Raw genomic sequence first — 23,223 nt, 5'->3', positions numbered from 1 at the left:
AGGACGGGCAGGAATTAAGCTTGGGGATGCTGATACGTCTCCGTCGTATCTATAATTTTTGATTGTTCCATGCCAATATTCTACAACTTTCATGTACTTTTGGCAACTTTTTATATTATTTTGTGGACTAACATATTGATCCAGTGCCCAGTGCCAGTTCCTGTTTGTTGCATGTTTTATGTTTCGCAGAAACCACATATCAAACGGAGTCCAAACGGGATAAAAACGGACGGAGAATATTTTTGGAATATTTGGGAAATTTGGGATAAAAAATCAACGCAAGACGGTTCCCGAGGGGGCCACGAGGCAGCGCGCCTGCCTTCCCTGGGCGCACCCCTGACCCTCGTGGGCACCCCGTAAGGCGGTTGCTGCTCTACTTTGGCCACAAGAAAGCTAATTTTCAGAAAAAAAAATCTTGGCGAAGCTTCTGGTCCCGTTTGCACAAGCTTGTGGTGAACTCATGATACTGCCCACTATTCAACTGCTTTGGATGACTCTCATATCCATATTGTTGCTGCTGCTGACCCCCCTGGCCGGATTGTTGATTGTAACCACCCTGATTACCTTGATTATAACCGCCCTGACTACCTTGATTATGACCACCCTGATTACTTTGGTGGCCCTGGAAGCCGGAATTAGAACCGCCACCTCCATAACCCAGGCCATGAGGACTGCCTCCGGAACTTGAGCTGCCACTTGGCCCATTATTGTTGTGAAACGAGTTACAATTTTTGAAGGCCCTCATAATTGAACAATCTTTCCAAAGGTGAGTAGCTGGTTTCTCCTGCGTGGCATGCTTTGGACATGGTTCATTCAGCAACCGCTCAAGAGTAGGACCTGATCCACCAGCCCGAGGAGGCGGCCTCCACTTACGATGCTGATTATTGTTCTGTGCATTGGTGTTAGCCACAAACTCCGAGCTACCATCAGCCTTGCGTTTACCGTTGCCCCCTGATTCGTCGGGCTATGCTGCGGACCCTTGGCGTTGCCATTCTTCTTTCCCTTTCCCGGCTTGTCATCATAAGGCTCAGGGTCCTTGGTATTATTAGAGTCGACATATTTGATTAGAGCCGCCATCAGCTGCCCCATATCATTACAATCGCGCTTGAGCTGCCCTAGCTTCTGCTTAAGAGGCAAAAAAATGGCAATTTTTCTCCAACATTAAGACTGCAGAGCCGACATTCATGTTATATGATGAATGTATGATAGCTTTGACCCGACGCACCCAATGGGTTGTTGATTCACCTCCTCTTGGGCGCAAGTAGCCAAGTCCACAATCGACATGGGCTACTAATACGTCTCCGTCGTATCTATAATTTTTTATTGTTCCATGCCAATATTCTACAACTTTCATCTACTTTTGGCAAATTTTTATATTATTTTTGGGACTAACATATTGATCCAGTGCCCAGTGCCAGTTCCTGTTTGTTGCATGTTTTATGTTTCGCAGAAACCCCATATCAAACGGAGTCCAAACGGGATAAAAACGAACGGAGAATATTTTTGAAATATTTGGGAAATATGGGATGAAAAATCAATGCGAGACGATGCCCGAGGGGGCTGATGTCTACTACACAACCTTCTTCTTGTAGACATTGTTGGGCCTGCAAGTGCACATGTTTGTAGGACAGTAGCAAATTTCCCTCAAGTGGATGACCTAAAGTTTATCAGTCCGTAGGAGGCGTAGGATGAAGATGGTCTCTCTCAAACAACCCTACAACCAAATAACAAAGAGTCTCTTGTGTCCCCAACACACCCAATACAATGGTAATTTGTATAGGTGCACTAGTTCGGCGAAGAGATGGTGATACAAGTGCAATATGGATGGTAGATAATGGTATTTGTAATATGAAATTATAAAAAACAGCAAGGTAACTAATGATAAAAGTGAGCTTAAACAGTATTGCAATGATAAGAAACAAGGCCTAAGGTTCATACTTTCACTAGTGCAAGTTCTCTCAACAATAATAACATAGATAGATCATATAACAATCCCTCAACATGCAACAAAGAGTCACTCCAAAGCAACTAATAGCAGAGACCAAACGAAGAGATTATGGTAGGGTACGAAACCACCTCAAAGTTATCCTTTCTGCTCGATCTATTCAAGAGTTCGTAGTAAAATAACATGAAGCTATTCTTTCCGCTCAATCTATCATAGAGTTAATACTAGAATAACACCTTAAGACACAAATCAACCAAAACCCTAATGTCACCTAGATACTCCATTGTCACCTCAAGTATCCATGGGCATGATTATATGATATGCATCACACAATCTCAGATTCATCTATTCAACCAACACAAAGTACTTCAAAGAGTGTCCCAAAGTTTCTACCGGAGAGTCAAGACGAAAACATGTGCCAACCCCTATGCATAGGTTCATGGGCGGAACCCGCAAGTTGGTCACCAAAAACATACATCAAGTGGCACATGATATCCCATTGTCACCACAGATAATCACGGCAAGACATACATCAAGTGTTCTCATAAAAGACTCAATCTGATAAGATAACTTCAAAGGGGAAACCCAATTCATCACAAGAGAGTAGAGGGGGAGAAACATCATAAGATCCAATTATAATAGCAAAGCTTGGGATACATCAAGATCGTGCCATAGAGGGAACACGAGAGAGAACAAGAGAGAGAGAGAGAGAGAGAGAGAGAGAGATCAAACACATAGCTACTAGTACATACCCTCAGCCTCGAGGGTAAACTACTCCCTCCTCGTCATGGATACGCCGGAATGATGAAGATGGCCACCAGTGAAGGATCCCCCCTCCAGTAGGGTGCTGGGAAGGGATCCGGAGAGGTTTTTGGTGGCTACATAGGCTTGTGGCGGCGGAACTCCCGATCTATCTTGATATTCGATGTTTTAGGGTACGTAGGCTTATATAGGCGAAAGAAGTTGGTCGAGAGGTGCTCGAGGGGCCCACAAGATAGGGGGCGTGCCTAGTCGGGGGGCACGCCCTCCTATCTCCTGGCCTCCTCGAGGCTCTTCTGACATGAACTCCAAGTCTCCTGGGTGATATTCTTCCAAAAAATCACGATGCCGAAGGTTTCATTCCATTTGGACTCCGTTTGATATTCCTTTTCTTCGAAATACTGAAACAGGCAATAAAACAACAATATGGGCTGGGCCTCCGATTAATAGGTTAGTCACAAAAGTAATATAAAAGTGTATAATAAAGCCCATAATCATTCAAACAGGTAATATAATAGCATGGAACAATCAAAATTATAGATACATTGGAGATGTATCAAGCATCCCCAAGCTTAATTCATGCTCGTCCTCGAGTAGGTAAATGATAAAAACAGAATTTTTGATGTGGAATGCTACCTAGAATAATTCTCAATGTAATTTCTATTTATTGTGGCATGAATGTTCAGATCCAAGTGATTAAAAATAAAAGTTCATATTGACAAAATAAATAGTAATACTTCAAGCATACTAATAAAAGCAATCATGTCTTCTCAAAATAACATGGCTAAAGAAAGTTCATCCCTACAAAATCATATAGTTAGGCTATGCTTCATTTTCGTCACACAAAGATGTTCCCAACTTCTATACCCCCGATGACAAGCCAAGCAATTGTTTCGTACTTAAATAATCTCAAACTTTTTCAACCTTCACGCAATACATGAGCGTGAGCCATGGATATAGCACTATGGGTGGAATAGAATAATGATTGGGGATTGTGTGGAGAAGACAAAAAGGAGAAAGTCTCACATTGACGAGGATAATCAACGAGTTATGGGAATGCCCATCAATTGATGTCAACATGAGGAATAGGGATTGACATGGAACGGATGCACTAGAGCTATAAATGAATGAAAGCTCAACAAAAGAAAACTAGTGGGTGTGCATCCAACTTGCTTGCTCACGAAGACCTAGGGCATTTGAGGAAGCCCATCGTAGGAATATACAAGCCAAGTTCTATAATGAAAAATTCCCACTAGTATATGAAAGTGACAACCTATGAGACTCTCTACATGAAAACGTGGTGCTACTTTGAAGCACAATATATGAGACTCCCTACATGAAGAATAAGGTGCTACTTTGAAGCACAAGTGTGGAAAAAGAGATAGTAGCATTGCCCTTTTATTTATTTTCCTTTTTTCTGCTTTTTTCTTTTTTTCTTTTTTCTCTTTTTTTGCTTTGGCCTTTCCTTTTTTTTCTTTTGGCCTTTTTTTGGGCAATGCTCTAATAATGATGATCATCACACTTTTATTGATTACAACACATGAATTACAACTCGAAACTAGAACAAGATATGACTCTATATGAATGCCTCCGGTGGTGTACCGGGATGGTGCAATAAATCAAGAGTGACATGTATAAAAAATTATGCATGGTGGCTTTGCCACAAATATGATGTCAACTACATGATCATTCAATGGCAATATGACAAAAGTAATGTATGTCATGATGATGATGAACGGAATGGTGGAAAGTTGCATGGCAATATATCTCGGAATGACTATGGAAATGCCATAAATAGGTAGGTATGGTGGCTGTTTTGAGGAAGATATAAGGAGGTTTATGTGTGATAGAGCGTATCATATCACGGGGTTTGGATGCACCGGCGAAGTTTGCACCAACTCTCAAGGTGAGAAAGGGCAATGCACGGTACCGAAGAGGCTAGCAATGGTGGAAAGGTAAAAGTGCGTATAATCCATGGACTCAACATTAGTCATAAGAACTCATATACTTATTGCAAAAATTTAGAAGTCATCAAAAACCAAGCACTACGCGCATGCTCCTAGGGGGATAGATTGGTAGGAAAAGACCATCGCTCGTCCCCGACCGCCACTCATAAGGATGCACAAGCCAGGTACACTTCATGCTTCAAATTTGTTACACAACTTTAACCATACGTGCATGCTATGGGACTTGCTAAATTCAACACAAGCATTATTTAAATTCATAATCACCCAACTAGCATGACTTTAATATCACTACCTCCATATCTCAAAACAATTATCAAGTATCAAATTGATCATAGCATCCAATTCACTTCCTACGATAGTTTTTATTCAAATTACCATGCTGTTTAAGACTCCCAAAATAATATAAGTGAAGTATGAGAGTTCATTAATTTCTACAAAATAAAACAACCGCCGTGCTCTAAAAGATATAAGTGAAGCACTAGAGCAAATGACAAACTACTCCAAAAAGATATAAGTGAAGATCAATGAGTAGTTAAATAATTATGTAACTATGTGAAGACTCTCTCTCATTAAATAATTTCAGATATTGGTATTGTATTCAAGCAACAAGAAAAAAAACAAAATAGTATTGCAAGGATAGCACAACTCATGTGAAGAAGCAAAAACTTAGGTTCAACCGATACTAACCGTTAATTGTTGAAGAAGAAAGGTGGGATGCCTACCGGGGCATCCCCAAGCTTAGATGCTTGAGACTTCTTGAAATATTATCTTGGGGTGCCTTGGGCATCCCCAAGCTTGAGCTTTTGTGTCTCCTTAATTCCTTTTATATCTTGGTTTCCTAAATCTCAAAAACTTCATCCACACCAAACTCAACAAGAACTCGTGAGATAAGTTAGTATAAAACAATGCAAAACCTTATCATCTTCTACTGTAACAAATCACTAAGATTATTATTCAACATTGAATACTAAATGTCTCTGCATATTTAATACTCATATCCTCAAATAGAATCATTAAACAAGCAAGCATAGGCAAACAATGCAAACATAACAGCAATCTGCCAAAACAGTATAGTCTGTAAAGAATACAAGATTCATCCTACTTCCCTAACTCCAAAATATAGGAAAAATACTAAGCTTTAAAATATTTATCAGAGCTCATTATGCAAAAAGATTCAACATTATATCACTCTCTGACTTTTCTAGGGAATTTTTGCAACAACGGTAAACTTTCTGTTTTCAAACATCAACATGTATACTAGCAAAATAAGCATGGCAAAGGCTATCCTTGAAATTTTTATTCAAAACATTATTCTAAATAACAGCAAGAAAATACTAACAAAATAAAATTATGCTCCAAGCAAAACACATAACATGTGGAAAATAAAAATATAGCTCCAAGTAAAGTTACCGATGAACGAAGACGAAAGAGGGGATGCCATCCGGGGCATCCCCAAGCTTAGGCTCTTGGTTGTCCTTGAATATTACCTTGGGGTGACTTGGGCATCCCCAATCTTAGGCTCTTGCCACTCCTTATTCTATATTCCATCGAATCTTTACCCAAAACTTGAAAACTTCAACCACACAAAACTCAACACAAAACTCGTAAGCTCCGTTAGTAGAAGAAAATAAATCACCACTTAGGTACTGTAATGAACTCATTCTAAATTCATATTGGTGTAATATATATTGTATTCTAACTTCTCTATGGTTCATACCCTTACATACTAGCCATAAATTCATCAAAATAAGCAAACAACACAATGAAAACAGAATCTGTCAAAAACAGAACAGTCTGTAGTAATCTGTATCAAACGTATACTTATGGAACCCCAAAAATTATGAAATAAATTTCTGGACCTGAGGAATTTGTATATTAATCATATTCAAAAAAAATCAACCTAAAAGAATCTCCAGTAAAAAATGGAAGCTATTCTCGTGAGCGCTAAAGTTTCTGTTTTATACAGCAAGATCATAAAGACTTCACCCAAGTCTTCCCAAAGGCTCTACTTGGCACTTTATTGAAACAGAAGCTATAAAACATGATTACTACAGTATCGTAATCATGTGAACACACAAAAACATTAAGGGTAAATATTGGTTTGTCTCCCAACAAGCGCTTTTCTTTAATGCCTTTCTAGCTAGGCATGATGATTTCAATGATGCTCACATAAAGGATAAGAATTGAAACATAAAGAGAGCATCATGAAGAATATGACTAGCACATTTAATTCTAACCCACTTCCTATGCATAGTGATTTTTTGAGCAAACAACTTATGGTAACAATAATCAACTAGCATAGGAAGGCAAAACAAACATAACTTCAAGATTTTAAGCAATAAGCACATAGGGAGGAAACTTGATATTATTGCAATTCCTACAAGCATATATTCCTCCCTCATAATAATTTTCAGTAGAATCATGAATGAATTCAACAATATAACCAGCACCTAAAGCATTCTTTTCATGATCTACATGCATAGAAAATTTACTACTCTCCACATAAGCAAATTTCTTCTCATGAATAATAGTGGGAGCAAACTCTACAAAATAACTATCATGTGAGGCATAATCCAATTGAAAACTAAAATCATGATGACAAGTTTCATGGTTATCATTATTCTTAATAGCATACAAGTCATCACAATAATCATCATAGATAGCAACTTTGTTCTCATAATCAATTGGAACCTCTTCCGAAATAGTGGAATCATCACTAAATAAAGTTGACACTCTTCCAAATCCACTTTCGTATTCATCACAATAAGATTCAACATCCTCCAAAATAGTGGGATCAATACTACCTAAAGTTGAAACTCTTACAAACCCACTTTCATCAATATAATCAACATAAATAGGAGGCATGCTATCGTCAAAATAAATTTGCTCATCAAAACTTGGGGGATAAAAAATATCATATTCATCAAACATAGCATCCCCAAGCTTGTGGCTTTGCATATCATTAGCATCATGGGTATTCAAAGAATTCATACTAATAACATTGCAATCATTCTCACCATACAAAGATTTAGTGCCAAACATTTTATAGATTTCTTCTTCTAGTGCTTGAGCACAATTTTCCTTACCATCATTCTCACGAAAGATATTAAAAAGATGAAGCGTATGAGACAAAATCAATTCCATTTTTTGTAGTTTTCTTTTATAGACTAAACTAGTGATATAACAAGAAACAAAAAGATTTGATTGCAAGATATAAAGATATACCTTCAAGCACTCACCTCCCCGGCAACGACGCTAGAAAAGAGCTTGATGTCTACTACACAACCTTCTACTTGTAGACGTTGTTGGGCCTGCAAGTGCACAGGTTTGTAGGGCAGTAGCAAATTTCCCTCAAGTGGATGACCTAAGATTTATCAATCCGTAGGAGGCGTAGGATGAAGATGGTCTCTCTCAAACAACCCTGCAACCAAATAACAAAGAGTCTCTTGTGTTCCCAACACACCCAATACAATGGTAATTTGTATAGGTGCACTAGTTCGGCGAAGAGATGGTGATACAAGTGCAATATGGATGGTAGATAAAGGTATTTGTAATCTGAAATTATAAAAAACAGCAAGGTAACTAATGATAAAAGTGAGCGTGAACGGTATTGCAATGATAGGAAACAAGGCCTAAGGTTCAAACTTTCACTAGTGCAAGTTCTCTCAACAATAGTAACATAGATAGATCATATAACAATCCCTCAACATGCAACAAAGAGTCACTCCAAAGCAACTAATAGCGGAGAACAAACAAAGAGATTATGGTAGGGTACGAAACCACCTCAAAGTTATCCTTTCTGCTCGATCTATTCAAGAGTTCGTAGTAAAATAACATGAAGCTATTCTTTTCGCTCAATCTATCATAGAGTTCATACTAGAATAACACCTTAAGACACAAATCAACCAAAACCCTAATGTCACCTAGATACTCCATTGTCACCTCAAGTATCCGTGGGCATGATTATACGATATGCATCACACAATCTCAGATTCATCTACTCAACCAACACAAAGTACTTCAAAGAGTGACCCAAAGTTTCTACCGGAGAGTCAAGAACGTGTGCCAACCCCTATGCATAGGTTCATGAGCGGAACCCGCAAGTTGGTCACCAAAAACATACATCAAGTGGCACATGATATCCCATTGTCACCACAGATAATCACGGCAAGACATACATCAAGTGTTCTCATAAAAGACTCAATCCGATAAGATAACTTCAAAGGGGAAACTCAATTCATCACAAGAGAGCAGAGGGGGAGAAACATCATAAGATCCAACTATAATAGCAAAGCTCGGGATACATCAAGATTGTGCCATAGAGGGAACACGAGAGAGAACATGAGAGAGAGAGAGAGATCAAACACATAGCCACTTGTACATACCCTCAGCCTCGAGGGTGAACTACTCCCTCCTCATCATGGATAGCGCCGGGATGATGAAGATGGCCACCAGTGAAGGATCCCCCCTCCGGCAGGGTGCCGGGAAGGGCTTCCGAGAGGTTTTTGGTGGCTACAGAGGCTTGCGGCGGCGGAACTCCCGATCTATCTGGATATTCGTTGTTTTTAGGGTACGTAGGTTTATATAGGAGAAAGAAGTCGGTCGGGAGGTGCTCGAGGGGCCCACGAGACAGGGGGCATGCCCAGTAGGGGGGCGCCCTCCTATCTCTTGGCCTCCTCGAGGCTCTTCTGACGTGAACTCCAAGTCTCCTGGGTGATATTCTTCCAAAAAATCATGATGCCGAAGGTTTCATTCCGTTTGGACTCCGTTTGATATTCCTTTTCTTCGAAATACTGAAACAGGCAATAAAACAGCAATATGGGCTGGGCCTCCGATTAATAGGTTAGTCCCAGAAGTAATATAAAAGTGTATAATAAAGCCCATAATCATTCAAAATAGGTAATATAATAGCATGGAACAATCAAAAATTATAGATACGTTGGAGACGTATCAGGGGCCACAAGGCAGGGGGGCGCGCCCCTGACCCTCATGGGCACCCCGTAAGGCAGTTGCTGCTCTACATTGGGTGCAAGAAAGCTAATTTTCAGAAAAGATCTTGGCGAATGTTTCAATCCAATCAGAGTTACGGATCTCCTGATATATAAGAAACGGTGAAAGGGCAGGATCCAGGAACGCAGAAACAGAGAGAGACAGAGAGACAGATCCAATCTCGGAGGGGCTCTCGCCCCTCTCGACCATAGGGGAAACCCTTCTCCCATCTAGGGAGGAGGTCAAGGAAGAAGAAGAAGAAGAAGAAGAAGGGGGGCTCTCTCCCCCTTGCTTCCGGTGGCGCCGGAGCGCCGCTGGGGGCCATCATCATCACCGTGATCTTCACCAACACCTCCACCATCTTCACCAACATCTCCATCACCTTCCCCCTTCTATATTCAGCGGTCCACTCCCCCGCAACCCGCTGTACCCTCTACTTGAACATGGTGCTTTATGCTTCATATTATTATCCAATGATGTGTTGCCATCCTATGATGTTTGAGTAGATCCGTTTTGTCCTATGGGTTAATTGATGATCGTGATTGGTTTGAGTTGCATGTTTTATTATTGGTGTTGTCCTATTGTGCCCTCCGTGTCGCGCAAGCATGAGGGATTCCCGCTGTAGGGTGTTGCAATATGTTCATGATTCGCTTATAGTGGGTTGCTTGAGTGACAGAAGTATAAACCCTTGTAAGGGGGTTGTGGCGTATGGGATAAAGGAGACTTGATGCTTTAATGCTATGGTTGGGTTTTACCTTAATGATCTTTAGTAGTTGCGGTTGCTTGATAGAGTTCCAATCATAAGTGCATATGATCCAAGAAGAGAAAATATGTTAGCTTATGCCTCTCCCTCAAATAAAATTGCAATAGTGATTACCGGTTTAGTTACCGATTGCCTAGGGACAAATAACTTTCTCGTGACAAAAAGCTCTCTACTAAAACTAACTTAGTTGTGTCTTCATCTAAGCAGCTCCTAGCTTTTATTTACGTGTTCTTTATTATCTTGCAAACCTATCCAACAACACCTACAAAGTACTTCTAGTTTCATACTTGTTTTAGGTAAAGCAAACACTAAGCATGCGTAGAGTCGTATCAGTGGCAGATAGGACTCGAGAGAATATTTGTTATACCTTAAGCTCCTCATTGGGTTCGACACTCTTACTTACCGAAAGAGGCTACAATTATCCCCTACACTTGTGGGTTATCAGCTGCTTGCACGTGTCTTTAAAGTTCTGAAAAACCGAGCCTTTAGCTCAACCCACGACCCGATGGAATTAGTCGGCAGCCCTTTTAACCAAGTATGGGTCATTCCATCCAGCATCATGGTCAAGTACTTAGCGCACGCGATGTCACTGACCTCCAACAGTTCCATGGCCATCTCATAACTTTCAATCCACGCCTCAGGGGGTAAGTCGGCTATGTAATTAGGCACCTTACGAGGTCCTTTGAAATCCTTGGGCAAACGCTCATTACGTAGAGCCGGCACCAAACAGGGTACACTTGTAGATCTACTGATGTCGTTGGGTAAACCGGAAGGGACTGGTGAGACGCCCGCTGAGCCGCCTGCTCAGCCTCTTGACGCACTCTGTCCTGACCGACCATGTTATGAGCTCCATCACGCGCCGGGTCATGCCCACATGGCTGGTCACGACGCTGGGCATTGCTTAAAATGGCTGGTGAGTCCATGTGCCTGCTATAACTCCGGCTTAGGCGAGGGGTCAAGTGAATCCTATCCCATCTGTAAGAATATGCCTTCTGCTGCACCAATGTTGTCTGAAGAAGCTCTCTAGCTTTTTGTGTTTCAACCGCTGCTGGAGAGTCGCCGTCCACTGGGCGAGCCGCCAATCATACTGGCGCAACAATCATGTTTTCCAAGGGATTGGAATAATGACCCGGTGGTGTTGGGACATGTTGAGGCGGAGTGTTGTTCAGACGAGGGGGTTACGTCATGCGTGGCTGAACTGGCGTTCCGACTCCAGGTACCGCAACCCGATTTATCTCCCGCGGGTTACTGGTCCCCGCTCCAGGCGTGCGGAAGAGGTTTCTAGCCTCGTAAACCGGAGGTAGACGAGACTGGTGTCTCCTCCTCATGATTTCATTTGAAGCATTTTGATCCATCGTAAGCCGGAAAGACTCTGACTGGATCCGCTGAGCCTGAGCATCCAGGGTGGCCCGCTCTATGGCTATCCTGATGTTCTCTGCTGCCAGGTCTTCCTTGGCTAGTGCTACCTCATCACGTAACTTTGCAATCTCTGCATTATGCTGAGCTTGATTTGCCGGGGTGACCTCTGTTGCCAACAGATCTGTCAGTTTATCCATTAAGTCCGTCAAAACCTGAGCCGGCGAGCGCACAGGGCCTCCTACCCCGGCCGCCGCCGCCGCTGTTGACCGAGAGATTATTGCCGCTGCAGTTGAAGAATTCTGACCCGGCTACGTACCGGCCAGGAAGATCCCGACCCTGTTTGGCGGCTCATAGGGGTCCGGAATACTGTTGCCATCAGAATAATCCCCAAGCCTGCCATCTTGCAGTTGATACAATGAAGTAGTCTCGCCCGTGGACGACTCACCATCAGAATAGATGGCCGTCTCACCAACAGACATGGATCCTTCATCAAATTCCGCTCCATGGATGCATCCCACGAAGGCACGTTTCACAGCGAGCTGAGCTCGGGCGGGTCTCGCATCCTGAGCCGTCTTGATGATGTCGGTGTAGATGTCCGACTCAGGGCCCGGCTCGCCGATCTTGCCGATGAAGACGTGGATTCTGCCGAAGGGGACCCGGTACCCGTACTCAATTGAGCCTGCGTCGGGGCCACAGCCTGCATCGTCGATGTAGAGCTTGCCGCGGCGACTCTTGGTCATCTGGCCCACAGCGTATCCCTTGATCCCTTCGAAGCTGCCCTTCAAGAACTCGAAACCACCATGCGCTGGCCCCATGGTGGGCGCCAACTGTCGTGGAATAGTCACGTCAGATGTCCTCGTGAAAGGACTTATTCGTAGAGCCATCGCAACTAGGTTAGCTTAAAGGGGTTAAATGGGACAAAGGACACATGAGTTTATACTGGTTCGGCCCCTTGCGGTGAAGGTAAAGGCCTAATCCAATTTGAGGTGGTATTGCTTATGTCTCGATTACCAGGGAGCGAATTCACTTAACCTAGATTTCGATCTGTTCTCTCTTCTCCTGAACCGCCGCCAGGTCGTCCCTTTATGTACATAGGGTGACGCCCAGTGGCTCACGGAGTCCCGGCCGGCTCGTAGACAACGTGTCCGGCTTGGTGACTATCTATACATGCCTTACAATACAAGTCTTACATATATAGCAGTTTACTCCTACGGGCCTTAAGTCACCCTTGGGCCTTGGGCCCTTATCTTGAACCGCCATCTTTGATATCCTTGTGGGCTTCGTATGAAGAATTGTCGTAGGTATAACCCGGCTACTCCTAAGCGGGTCATACCTAATAGTTATATCCCCAACAGGGGGCGTAACCATCCTATCCAGAATGAACACAACCCCGTCGCACACCTCCTCTAGGAAGAGATGGATGAGGAGTTGGATGGACGTTGTGTGCCCGACGCCGGCCGCAACTGTCAGTTTCTAAGAACCTACATATGAGTTGTGAGCAACAACCCATTGAGAGTTTGGCCAGAGACTGAACACGTTTAGTGATCCTAAGTCATGATGAATGATGGGGGATGAACTACAAATGAACACAAAGAACTACCCAGGTTCGGGCCACCTTCTTGGTGTAATACCATACTCCTGTGTTGTTTTGTATTGCAATGCTAGAGAGGTACAATGTATCTATTACAAGATGAAAAGATCGTCCCCCGGCGAGGCTTTGGTCTCCCCTATTTATAGTGTCGAGGGAGGACCTATCGGAGGCTTCGATTGGTTGAATATACATTGGAGTGGGTTGGGATAGCCTGTACCATGATGGCATGGTCGCCCATGGCACGCTTGTACGAGTGATGATGATGACCTCCCGGGGCAGCGTGTTACCCCCCGGATACTTACCTGTCTACTTCTTTGGTATACATCGGGTGGCAGCGAGGTACCGCCACTATAGTGGCGTAAGTAGTAGGTGAATCTTATTGTAGCCGCTATGGCTGACTTCTCCCGCATGGATCCTTCCGGAGCCCATGCGCAAGGGCTAGTCATTCAACCTCCATCTTCCTGAGGCAGAAAGCAGTGTCCCTTGGCATGGGACATTGCACGGCTTCCGGAGCCAAGGTCCACTCCTCCTAAACAGGAAGAAGGTGTGTCAACGCGGCCTCCCGGGAAGGCCCCGCGAATGGCCTCCCTTGGGTGGTATATTCTCATGTCTTGACCTATCACCTGACGACCCAGTCCATGGTCCAACGGGTGCATCAGGGTATTCAAAAGATGTTCCCTTGGATGGAGAAATATCTATGCCTTCGTAATCAAGGCTCCTCTTACCGGGTTAGTAATACCCTGGTTTTACTTACACCGGCAGTAGCCCCAGGCCTGTTACCCGTCTTGGTGGCTACGAGGCACGAGACGGAGGACGGGGCCTGCCGCTCTAGAGCCTTGACGCATGGTAACCGGCCACCCATGACGGGACCGGACACTGGAGACTTTTCTGTGTTGCATTTAAAGGTTGGCTTGATGGTCGGCTTTGTCAGACCATGAAAGTGCCTTGATTGCCACCCACGCTCTCGATGCGTCCTTGGGAAGCGGAGAACGTGGGTAGTCATCGCCGAAGGCGGGCGGTATAACAAGTGAATCATTAGGCAGTCCCAACCACAAATAACTTCCCTTATTTAAAGAACATACCTGGTTAATTTTTTCTAGGTGTATTTTTTTTAGCATGCCTAGTTAAATTGTGAACTCTCCTGAGCTCGTCAACATTTGTTTTTAGAGGTTCCTGAGCTCGTCAACAAACTCGCATCAGTGATGCCCGGGTTGGGCTCCCAGCCCCACGGCCCAAATCTGACGCCACCTACATCCTGCAGGGCCCGTTCGTAACCCCTGCGCCTATCCCCACCCACTCCTCTTCCTCGCCCGCCGTATCGTAAGCCGCCGGCCGCCGGCCGCCGAAGATGGCGCGCCTCCTCGCCGTCCGGGGCATCTCCTCGTCGCCGCACCTCGCGTGGAGGGTAAAACAAACAGGTGACGCGCATATACCCCCCCACCCCCATCCGCCCACCCTTCCCCTTTATTTCGGTTTGCTAAGAATGTGCTAAGCGTGGGCTCTGTCATAAGTTCAAGCGGAAATTAGAAAGGGTTTCATGAACCTGACCTTTGTTGTTCGTTGCTATGATATCATCACGTATTACAAGGTCAGATCAGCTTTCTTTATACTGCTAACTTGAGTGAAATCATGTTCTGATGCAGCCATTTGTAACAGTTACATTAGTCCGGTAGAATAAATTACTTCCTTCTGAGATTAGTCCTCATGTGTGCTGGATTAGATTGTTGTTTTACATTATTATTTTTGAGCATACGATCTGTGTTGCTGTATGAAATGCCATTTTTAATACTAATGCCTTTTTTGTTTTGTTTGAAAATCTTGAATTGCTGGTGCGCAGAGAATGAGATTGTTCAGATGTTCCAGCCCCCAGTTCGTCGGAGTGAGGAGGCAGTAGCAACCACTGGACCAAGGTACACGCATTCCATACGAGTCATGGATGAGAGGTTCATTAGGATCCTGAAGATATTCAAGTGGGGCCCTGATGCTGAGAAGGCGTTGGAGGTATTAATGATGAAAGTTGATCACTGGTTGGTAAGAGAGGTTATGAAAACCGATGTTGGGGTCAGTGTGAAGATGCAATTTTTCAGATGGGCAGCAAGGAAGAGGAATTATGAACACGACACATCTACCTACATGGCATTGATACGTTGTTTAGAGGTAGTAGAGCAGTATGGTGAAATGTGGAAAATGATCCAAGAAATGGTACGTAATCCTGTGTGTGTTGTCACGCCGATGGAGCTATCAGACATCATCCGGATGCTGGGGAATGCCAAGATGATCAGTAAGGCAGTTGCAATCTTTTACCAAATCAAGGCACGAAAGTGTCAACCCACTGCTCAGGCATATAATAGCATGATAATCATGTTAATGCATGAGGGGGAGTATGAGAAAGTGCATGAACTTTACAATGAGATGAGCAACGAGGGCCAATGCTTCCCAGACACCGTGACTTACAGTGCACTCATTTCTGCTTTCTGCAAACTTGGTCGCCAGGATTCAGCAATTTGGTTGTTGAATGAGATGAAGGACAATGGAATGCAGCCAACTGCTAAGATATATACCATGCTAATGGCTTTGCTCTTTAAATTGGACAATGTTCATGGAGCATTGAGTTTGTTTGAAGAGATGAGGCATCAGTACTGCCAACCAGATGTGTTTACTTACACTGAATTAATTAGGGGACTTGGTAAAGCTGGGAGATTTGATGAAGCATATAACTTCTTCTATGAAATGCGACGAGAAGGCTGCAGGCCAGACACAGTTCTTATGAATAATATGATAAATTTCTTGGGCAAGGCTGGTCGTTTGGATGATGCTATGAAGTTGTTTGAGGAGATGGAGACATTAAGGTGTATTCCTAGCGTGGTGACCTACAACACTATAATAAAAGCACTTTTTGAATCTAAATCCCGGATTTCTGAGATTTCATCATGGTTCGAGAGAATGAAGGAAAGTGGAATCTCCCCTAGTCCATTCACCTACTCAATCTTGATTGATGGATTCTGCAAAACCAACAGGACGGAGAAGGCTATGATGCTGCTGGAGGAGATGGATGAAAAGGGCTTCCCTCCATGTCCAGCGGCATATTGCAGCCTGATTGATGCTCTTGGAAAAGCCAAACGGTATGATCTTGCACACGAGCTATTTCAGGAGCTAAAAGAAAATTGTGGCTCCTCTAGTGCTCGAGTGTATGCGGTTATGATAAAACACTTAGGGAAGGCTGGACGGCTTGATGATGCTGTAGATCTGTTTGATGAGATGAACAGACTTGGTTGCACTCCTAATGTTTATGCTTACAACGCCCTCATGTCCGGATTGGCAAGAGCAGGCATGCTTGATGAAGCCCTTACTACAATGAGAAGAATGCAAGACCATGGGTGTATTCCTGATATCAATTCATACAATATTATCCTGAATGCACTGGCAAAAACAGGAGGTCCTGATCGTGCAATGGGGATGCTTTCTAATATGAAACAGTCTGCAATAAAACCAGATGCTGTGTCATATAATACTGTTCTTGGTGCCTTGAGTCATGCAGGCATGTTTGAGGAGGCAGCTAAATTGATGAAAGAGATGAATGCGTTAGGATTTGACTATGATCTTATTACATATTCATCTATACTTGAGGCGATTGGAAAAGTTGATCAAGAATGAACTAAACATGGTCAGTAGGAACAGGATTCATGCCTTTTGGTAGCGTTCTAAGTAAAACATCTTGATCCAAACTTTAATATTTTTGAGTGATACTCCCAGTTTTTGTGCAGCTCTGCAACTCTTCGATATAAAAAGCTTCCTTTTGTGCCACTCAAGTGAACTGTTACTTGGTAAAATCATGGAGGACAGCAGTGAGTCAACCGTAGAAGGTGTGTATTTCACCATTTTGTTAACACATGGTCAAAATCCTGTTATGTTCCGTCCTCTTTAAATTTGATAATCTACACGTGTATTTCACCTTTTTGTTAGCGAATGGCCAAAATACCGTTATGTTCCATCTTCTTTAATTTTTTGATAATCTGCAGCTGCCTAAATACTTTTCTGAATGGTTTCAGAATCACTTTTCTCCATTAAGATGTGAGGGCTGTTGCTGAAAAGTTGAGACCGTTTGGTGAAAAGTTAACTACTGTATGTTGAGAGTTCTTTCTTTAGCAATCACAAGTGGAGTGTGCATGCTACAATTCCTGAAGTTACGGTACGTGTTGTCGTGTTTGTGTGGGTAAACCAAATATTTTCAGGTGTTATATTACAGTCAGAATATATGAATCCAAAATCAAAGATATGGTAGGCGTCCCCATTTCTCCTCTCTGTATACGTAGCTTTCCGAACTTCCTTTCCCTTGTTGAAAAATATAGCTTTTCCAGATTTATACGGCGAGAAAACATTTTCTTATTTCCCCGGTGTGTGTTGTAGTTTGGCAGCATTTTTCACACTTTTCTCTTTCACCGGAACTCTGTGGATTCTGACAATACTTGCAGGCTTCCAAATTTGGCATAGCCGGCAAATGTGCCTAATCTTTCCAGCTAATGTGTGCACAGGGGCTTACCTGTGGGCTGCCATTGCTTCATTGCTTAGTGTTTGAAGCCTTCCGAAACCAGCAAAGAACCGGCAAAGCAAAAAACATGGTAGGCCAAGTCCAGAATCGAGATATCGTCCAAATGACCAACTCAGAACTAACAGCACGTGAATGTGTCTTTGGCGTCTGTAAAATTTATGTCACTATAGAAGCTTCTATGGCGTTTGTAAGAAATGGTGTTACCATAAAAGCTACTGTGGTCTTTGCTCAGATAGGGTTTCAGATCAACAGGGTTACTGAAAAAAATGGTGTTACTATCCGCTTCTTGCTCATGCGGATTTCATACCTGCCCATAACAGGGCTCACAGTCAGCAAGGCTGATGCTTTTGCTGGGCATCTGGAACCTATCCTTTTGGGGGTTTTCGTTTCTGCAACAGGATGCTATATTGTGAGACTTTGTGTTTTGTTCCGTTATTTTTTGTAGTGGAACCTGATACGTTTTGGATCGAATGGAAAAAAAAAAAACAAGGCTCACCGAGTAGCATTGTTGGCTAGGCCATGGCACGTGGCCATGCGTCAGATGACTGGTGCTTGCGAGAAGGTTAGATGTTTGCCTCTTAGTGCAGTCAGGGAGGATTCCCTTCAGAAACTCTAGCACTGGTTTGGAAAATCTCATCATCTGCGAGGATGACGTCGTTATGTCCTTAGCATATGTGTTCATGGGTGAGCATCATTCATAATGTCGTTTTAATATCACTGTCCACTGAAATAATAGCTCCTCCATTTGCACAATATTTGCAGTTTTCTAGTCGATTGTCATTTATTTGAGCAAATGTCATCTTGCTTTTTGTGTTAGACAATTGATTTCAGGCCGAAGACTGTTAAGATCCAGCTACACACTGAGAGCATGGTTAATAGTGTAGCCGGCTGCCGGCTACAAAGAGATGCCATGTCACCTATAGTCTTCAGAAAAGCCCACTCAGATAATAAGTTGGCTATATATTACTCCCTCCATTCCTAAATGTAATGCGCATAGAGAGAAGCCCACATACCAATGCATGTGCTGGCGTTATATTTTGGACGAGAAATACCCCTATCGATCTGTAGCAGACACCATCTGCCCAATGCGTCAGGAGACTAGAAAATTGATATGATCATGGCATTATTAATAATCTATAGGATTTTCAAAGTATGTTGTTTGCATATTGTTTCCTCACTTTCTATAATTTGTGAGGATAAGTAATTTTCGAGCAATGTGCTTTATGATATACCTCTTCATATAACCTTTAGGTATTGAGTAACACAAGTGGTAGTGTCTTGATAAATCAAGTTATGTGATTCTGATGAATCTCAACCACATGATTTTGAATGTGGTTAATCATTCTGCTAAGCCATGCATATTTTGCAATGCTTTTAGATAAAGCAATTATGCCAAAATGATAACTAGAAATAGCCATTAATGCTCATTTAGATGACTTCCATATGAAGGCTATTCCCGCAAATTCAGTCATTGATATGGCATTGTTAGGATCAAAGAAAGAGCCAATATCATTATATCATATCATGGTCATATCTTGTATTTCATGATGGAAACATCCAAGCTTTATTGTGAGCTTGAGATATAAGCTAATATTTCTTATATCGGCCATATACCTTTTGTTGTGGGTTGTACTCTGAACAAAGATAGCAAATTTAGTGTCAGGCCAGACATAGTTTTGCAATTATATGAGTGCTTTGACATTAGTGAGATAGAACTTCAGGTCCTGATATCACTTCATTATCACCCCTAGGTATGAATGGATTTGTACCCTATCAGGGGTACTATGACCATATTACATGTCTTTTATTGGTTTGATATATCCACATTGAACTTCTCATATATGTCTTGGATATATGTAGACTGATATGTATTCTTGAGAGAGTGCTCAAGTTGTAAGCTTAAGCTAAATTTGGTTGAATTCAAATTTCCCGTCTTGAGATGATTATGTGTATGTTTAGGTCTTGTATAGACATTGATGATGAGGTCATCAATATACACTAAGGTGATAAAAGGAAATCAAATTTGAGATTCCTTTATTAAACATGTAAATAATCATCATTATTCTAGTAATCCTTTTGAAGAAGGAACTCATTTAGTCGGTAGTACCATATGATTTCTGACTATTTCAAGTCATAGAGTAACTTATGAAGTTTTACACAAAAATTGTTGCGATTTTCTTTTGGATTGGAAGTATAAGCCCTTCAGGGACTTGAATAGAGATTTCCGAAATGAGAGACTCATATGAGTATGTAGCCACTTCATCCATCAACTGCATGGATATTGTTGTTATTTTTATTGCCAATGATATTTAGTATCGAAACATAATTCCACTCATACCAAGAGGGTATGTTACATCATAATCGATGTCGGGTCTCTACATGAACCCTTTTGCTACAAGCCTCGCTTTCTCACCACCTCATTGACTTTATCTATGAATGAGAAGTTTTTAGTATTCCATATGGAAGATACTTATGAGGAGTAGGTATTACTGTGGTAAATACTACTCATTTGTAGAGCGAGTGCTATTCTTCATTACTTACTTCCTTTTATTTGAACCAATATGAGTGCAAGAGGCACTCTACCATGGATTTTGGTTCGGGCCCAAAAGGTTTAGCAATTTGAGAAGAAATATATGTCGACAAATGTAGTTTTTAGTTTATATGATTCTGATGGAATCATTGAAGTTTGTGGATAATATATTTATTCCTTTTTAACTCCTTGTGATTTCCTACAACAAATGGAGGCAAGGTGTTTCGATGTCCCGACACCAAAACATTTGTGCACATTTATGCCGGGCTTTGGATGATGAGCATCCAGTGAGGTGTCTTTCAACTTGATGTTGAATTACATTTACTGGTTGAGGAATTGATTTCCTCTATTTCCGCGGAAGCATATGAGAAGTTATATCTCGTGTTGTCAGACTTTCTCCCCCTCTTTCTCTCATTTGGGGAGAAGAGTGGTTTATCAGGTACCTCCACTCTTTCTGACACTTTACTGCAGGAATATAGAATTTAGTGACACCTTGTCATCAGTAAATGTATGTGGCAAATTTGTAATGTGTTGCATATATATATGATTCTCTAAACTTATAGTTCAGATTCTTTGAGTACGTGGATATAAGGATTGAATTTCAATAACATTTATAATTTATTTCTCGGCATTCTTTGTGGCACTTATCTCCCCCTAATGCCGGAAAATATCCTTATTGCTGATGCAATCAGCATACGGGCTATGAATAATTTTGATTGACGGATAAATTGTTATTCCTCACATAGATCCCTGATTTTCTGTGAGGGCCCATTGATGTACGCTGGAGTGGTGATATCGGTACATAACCGAATTATCGCAGATGGAAATACTTTGTTGATTTTCACGTAGTTACTACAAGGGGAAAGTAGTATGATATGCAGTTGGTATGATTTAGATTATACTTATGATGTGTAAGGTTGTATGTGTCCAACAAGAGGCTGGTAAATTTACAATTCTTTAAAAGTGGTCATGTAATTCATTTGACTATCTTTGATAAGAAATTAAGTTAAACCATTTCGGGTATGTACATAGGGTACCGAATGCAATCATAAAAAGGCTCATGAAATGAGTTCAACGACTTGTCCATTCGAATGGGTTTATCATTTGTTCAGGAGAATTTGCTCCTACTTTGATAAGTTAAGCAATTTATTAGGTAAGATCATGATTGTGTGTGATAAGAGACACACATAAAACATTGTATGAATGTGTATATGAGTACCATGAAGTATGTAAATTACCCCAGATAATGGTTCAACATTCCACATTTATCTTTTGAATGTGCTCAAGAGAGAATAAGTGGCTCATTTAGAATTTTAAGGTGAGAGTTCCTTAAAACAGATCTGCCCTATGGCACATGTGGTGCACATATAATCTGATGATATGGGGAATATTTTGCAACTTGTTAAGTTGTGATCAAACAGAATTGTCAATAATTTTCTAATCATCTCCAAGCCAGGATGGACAAGGCTATCAAGCCTAATATTTAATTTATTAATACTTAGAAAATCATTGTGTACGCAACAATAATGAGTATGAATTGAAACATACATTCAAATTTATCGAATAATGTATCCAAGGGATATGATATTGGACATTTTACTACATGTAGTAGTAGAAGTATAGGCTAATAATATGTTGGGATAATTACGAGATTACCTGAGGTCTCCCATATTACTGAGTGCAAATGTGTTTGTCCTCCATTTTCTGCACTAGATTTTGGTCCTCCTTCTGATGAAGATTCTGAGAACAATCATTTTCCTGAATCTAGTTGTTATTTGCAAATTTTCAAATTTATCCCATTGAACTTATTGGCCTTTTAATAAATTTGTGGTGTGGTTCGACCATATGTTTGAGGGTTTGGTAATGATAGATACAATATTTATATAACCGCACATTTGACGAACTTGAGAGTTGTCTTTTGATCATTTGAAAATGACCGATTCCTATTAAGAGATAATTCTATCTTTGGTTGTCTATTAGCCTCCACTTTACTTTGAATTCCTCATGGTACTATTTTGTGACCACTAACTTGCATAGTATTCTCGGTATTAGCAAGAATTTCAAATAATGGTATAGCACCCGCTGGGTGAATCTGATGATTTTAAGAAATTCCATGTTTCTTCATCATAAAAATGGTAGTACCATCTTAAGAGGAGGTAAATTGTATAAGGAATTTTCAACCGGATCTGCATATGAAAATATTTGATCACGGGATCTCAACTTGAAAGTTGATTAAGTGACAGAATTGTGAGTTGCGGTAGACTTGAGGTCTTGAAAACGAATGGGTGATCATTCGTGATGTGCTCATGGCATCATGTTTATCTTAAGGGGAATATTCAGGGTGAATAAAAATTCATCCATTATGTACTTAGTTTGAGAACTAAGTGAAGTTGGTGACACATAAAATGCATATGAACGTTGCAACTTTAGAGTCACCGCCAAAAATATAGACGTTGCATGTTTAACATTGATTAGTCACTATGAATACATTACCACAATGTGATGTGGACATTGCAAAAGTGTTGAGACACTAAATCGTTGCTATAAATTATAGGATCCATCTTGATGGATGAACGACACTATAATTATAAATAGTGACATAGACTCCATTGCCATGTATTTTACCAATGTAATAGAAAATAATCACCATGGTATGCAAATATTTGCGTAATTTTCTATGACATATTCAAGAAAAATGGGGCTTAAATTGTTGATATTAGCACCCCCAAAAATACCATTTCGGCATACATCAAGTGTGCAAGAACAATATT

General features: G+C 41.6%; 1 protein-coding gene across 4 annotated transcripts; it reads left to right on the top strand.

The window, feature by feature from the left end:
• The first annotated feature begins 14,547 nt into the window (after window positions 1-14,547).
• On the top strand, window positions 14,548-18,327 carry LOC123112237 (pentatricopeptide repeat-containing protein At3g16010). Of its 4 annotated transcripts, none has more exons than XM_044533175.1 (5): window positions 14,548-14,791; window positions 15,211-17,037; window positions 17,138-17,236; window positions 17,423-17,562; window positions 17,906-18,327. In XM_044533175.1, exons 1-2 carry the CDS (start codon window positions 14,722-14,724, stop codon window positions 17,025-17,027), a joined length of 1,887 nt encoding a protein of 628 aa, XP_044389110.1. In that variant the 5' UTR covers window positions 14,548-14,721; the 3' UTR covers window positions 17,028-17,037; window positions 17,138-17,236; window positions 17,423-17,562; window positions 17,906-18,327. The 4 variants fall into 4 exon arrangements, with proteins under 4 accessions (XP_044389110.1, XP_044389111.1, XP_044389109.1 ...); XM_044533176.1 differs by having other exon boundaries at window positions 17,846-18,327; XM_044533174.1 differs by having other exon boundaries at window positions 17,423-18,327.
• The last annotated feature ends 4,896 nt before the right edge of the window (window positions 18,328-23,223 follow it).

The sequence above is a fragment of the Triticum aestivum genome, chromosome 5B (assembly GCF_018294505.1).
Source record: "Triticum aestivum cultivar Chinese Spring chromosome 5B, IWGSC CS RefSeq v2.1, whole genome shotgun sequence".
Taxonomy (NCBI): domain Eukaryota; kingdom Viridiplantae; phylum Streptophyta; class Magnoliopsida; order Poales; family Poaceae; genus Triticum; species Triticum aestivum.
Note: the sequence above shows the minus strand (reverse complement) of the source record. Positions and strands in the feature narration are given on the sequence as shown.

Bases quoted from the DNA above. Each gene is read 5' to 3' on its own strand.
- LOC123112237 (XM_044533175.1), top strand. From the start codon at position 14,722: ATGGCGCGCCTCCTCGCCGTCCGGGGCATCTCCTCGTCGCCGCACCTC. The intron at 14,792-15,210 runs GTGACGCGCATA...GCTGGTGCGCAG, and splicing joins GTGGAGGGTAAAACAAACAG to AGAATGAGATTGTTCAGATG.